The following is a 2,708-nucleotide window of genomic DNA, read 5'->3' as shown; positions in this document are numbered from 1 at the left end:
TGAATACAATATGAATATATATATATATACCAAGTGTGTATACTTTTTCTTTGCATAATATATATATATATGCGTGTGTGTGTGCGTGCATATATATATATATACATGTATATAATATTTAAATATGTATGTATGTATAAACATATATATATATATATATATATATATATAGTGTGTGTGTGTGTGTGTAGTAGTATATATATATATATATATATATATATATATATATATATATATATATATATATATATATATATATATATATATATATATATATATATATAAGTATGTATATATATATATTATATATAATATATACATACTTATATATATATATATGTTATATATCTATATCTATATCTGTATATAGGTGTGTATGTGTGTGTGTATGTGTGTATGTGACACACACATGTGTGTGTGTATGTATGTGTGTATGTGTATGTGTGTTTGCACACGTGTGCGTGTGTGTGTGTTTACACGTGTGCGTGTGTGTTTGTGTACACGTGTGTGGGGGAGGTGGGGGCGGGGAGAGATTATTAAAAACCAAATTCATCTCAAACAATTCACCTCAAACTGCTCCGCTTAAGCTTGGTCTTACACTTTTATTCCTTCATAAATACTCTTCAAGTCTCACCTGAGTGGAGTTCATGACATTTTGGTACGCATACGTATACCTGGTATTTCCTCCTTTTTATGTTAAAAATGAAAGAGGTGATTATGGACTATTTACGTATGTTTGTTATTAGTATTTACTTTATTTGTACATAGGTATTGATTGTATTCCATTCGCTCTAGCTTTTTGACTTTTTCTTATCCATTCTTATCCGTGTTGGCCTTTTTAATTTTTTTTGGCGGGGATGGGGCCCTGGGGGGGGGGGGTGTTCACCGGGCCAGTACGTAGCGAGAACGGGGCTACATACGGCCAATATACGGGCTATCAGCTCTGAAGTCTGAGGCTCTGACCTGTGAGCCCATGACTAATCTGTCTTCAGCTCTGAAGTCTGACCTATGAGCCCATGACTAATACGTCTTCAGTCAATGACGCCTACATTTACACGAAAGCTCCACACGCGCTGTTCTATGCATTTTCTGTGGCTTTTACTTTGCTACTATTAATACTATTGGTTAAATCCCTGCATGGTTACAGTCCGTCTGTTCATATAAACGTGTGTATTTAATAACAACATATGTATGCACATAGGACGCACATATAGCCACAGCTGCATTTACACTTGCAGATACGCCTTAGTCTAGTTACACTAACGTTACTAACGTTACTAACGTTATAAAACACGCAGACGGGACCAGCAAGAAGATTAATACAAACACTATGTTTAGCATGAGCTCGTTGTGGACCTTTCTGTTATTGACAGTGGTCAGTGTCATTGCTGTGCGACTCGATGGGACGTCAATATCGGGACAGATGGAGAAAACAGGTACTTCGTAGTATCGTGCTGCATTCATATGCACATACATATACACATACACATACACATACATATACACATACACATACACATACATGTACATACACATACACATACACATACACATACACATACACATACACATACACATACACATACACATACACATACACATACACATACACATACACATACACATATACATACACATACACATGTATATACTCATACACATACACATACACATACACATACACATACACATACACATACACATACACATACACATATACGTACACACTGCAACAGAGTTCAATAAGTGTAGATGTAATGTATGTTTTTGTTTGTCTCCACTATAAAATTTGCTGTCCATGTGGTATCTCCTTGGTAAGAAGGCATTTTAACCTCTGTCACACGCTTGGCAGAAGCTATCTACACTGCACATACGCCGATATGCTCACGTTTATAATCTATGTTCAGAACTAGGCGTACTCGATTAATCTGCAAGAGGACAATGAACCGATAATGTCACATCACGTATTCGCTGTTGTACTTATCGTTTGTGTCTTGTGCGGAGTACTACACCCATCCTACTGTGTGAATAAAATGCTGTCAGAATTCAATAGATGTGGTGTGTTATACACCGCAAACCTGCACCCACTTGCGCATTGCCATCGTGTTTGAATCACTTACAATATTGTATTCATTTCTGCGAACATTTGATAACAGTTGCTATGTAACTTGCTTAATTCTCATCGGCTGTTTCGATAGTTCCAGGGTCTTGACAATGTACATTAACAGCATGTGTGCCACTGTGCGTACAATATGACGTTTGTTGATACGTTGTCTACAATGACAAGCACTGAATAGTAGGACACTTATGGGTACATATGCTCGGTTGCACGTTTACAAGTTGTCATAGATTACCTATTCTAAAGGGGAAAAACACACGAAGGTTCTACTTAATTGAACTGGCTCTTCATACTTTCGTGTGTGTGTTCTATACAGAAGTATATCTCGCAGTCTAATCGCTTGTATATTTTTACGGTTTTTATACAGCAAGCGTCGCCAGCATAAGGGTTAGATACGGTGTGATAGTGGACTGTGGCTCAACGGGCACTCGATTCAAAGTCTACCGATGGAATTTACCTCACGATGTATGCCTCCGGAAAATTAATGGTTGTCTGTATCGTAGATGAGACTGATGTTCAATTCTATAATTCAATTATAATGTATGCACTGAGTTTTCTATGTGAGTGCGCTTTATGTTATAATATTATA

General features: G+C 36.5%; 1 protein-coding gene across 1 annotated transcript in view; it reads left to right on the top strand.

Annotated features, from left to right (window-relative positions):
* Nucleotides 1-1,159: 1,159 nt before the first annotated feature.
* Nucleotides 1,160-2,708, top strand: part of SARC_00932 (hypothetical protein) — an 8,618-nt gene continuing 7,069 nt past the window's right edge. Inside the window, exons 1-2 of the mRNA XM_014305357.1 lie at nucleotides 1,160-1,436; nucleotides 2,487-2,584. Of these exons, the coding sequence (XP_014160832.1) occupies nucleotides 1,331-1,436; nucleotides 2,487-2,584 (204 nt within the window). The 5' untranslated portion in view covers nucleotides 1,160-1,330. The remainder of the gene's footprint in view (nucleotides 1,437-2,486; nucleotides 2,585-2,708) is intronic.

Source organism: Sphaeroforma arctica, assembly GCF_001186125.1.
Source record: "Sphaeroforma arctica JP610 unplaced genomic scaffold supercont1.33, whole genome shotgun sequence".
Classification (NCBI taxonomy): domain Eukaryota; class Ichthyosporea; order Ichthyophonida; genus Sphaeroforma; species Sphaeroforma arctica.
This window is presented reverse-complemented; position numbering and strand designations above follow the sequence as displayed.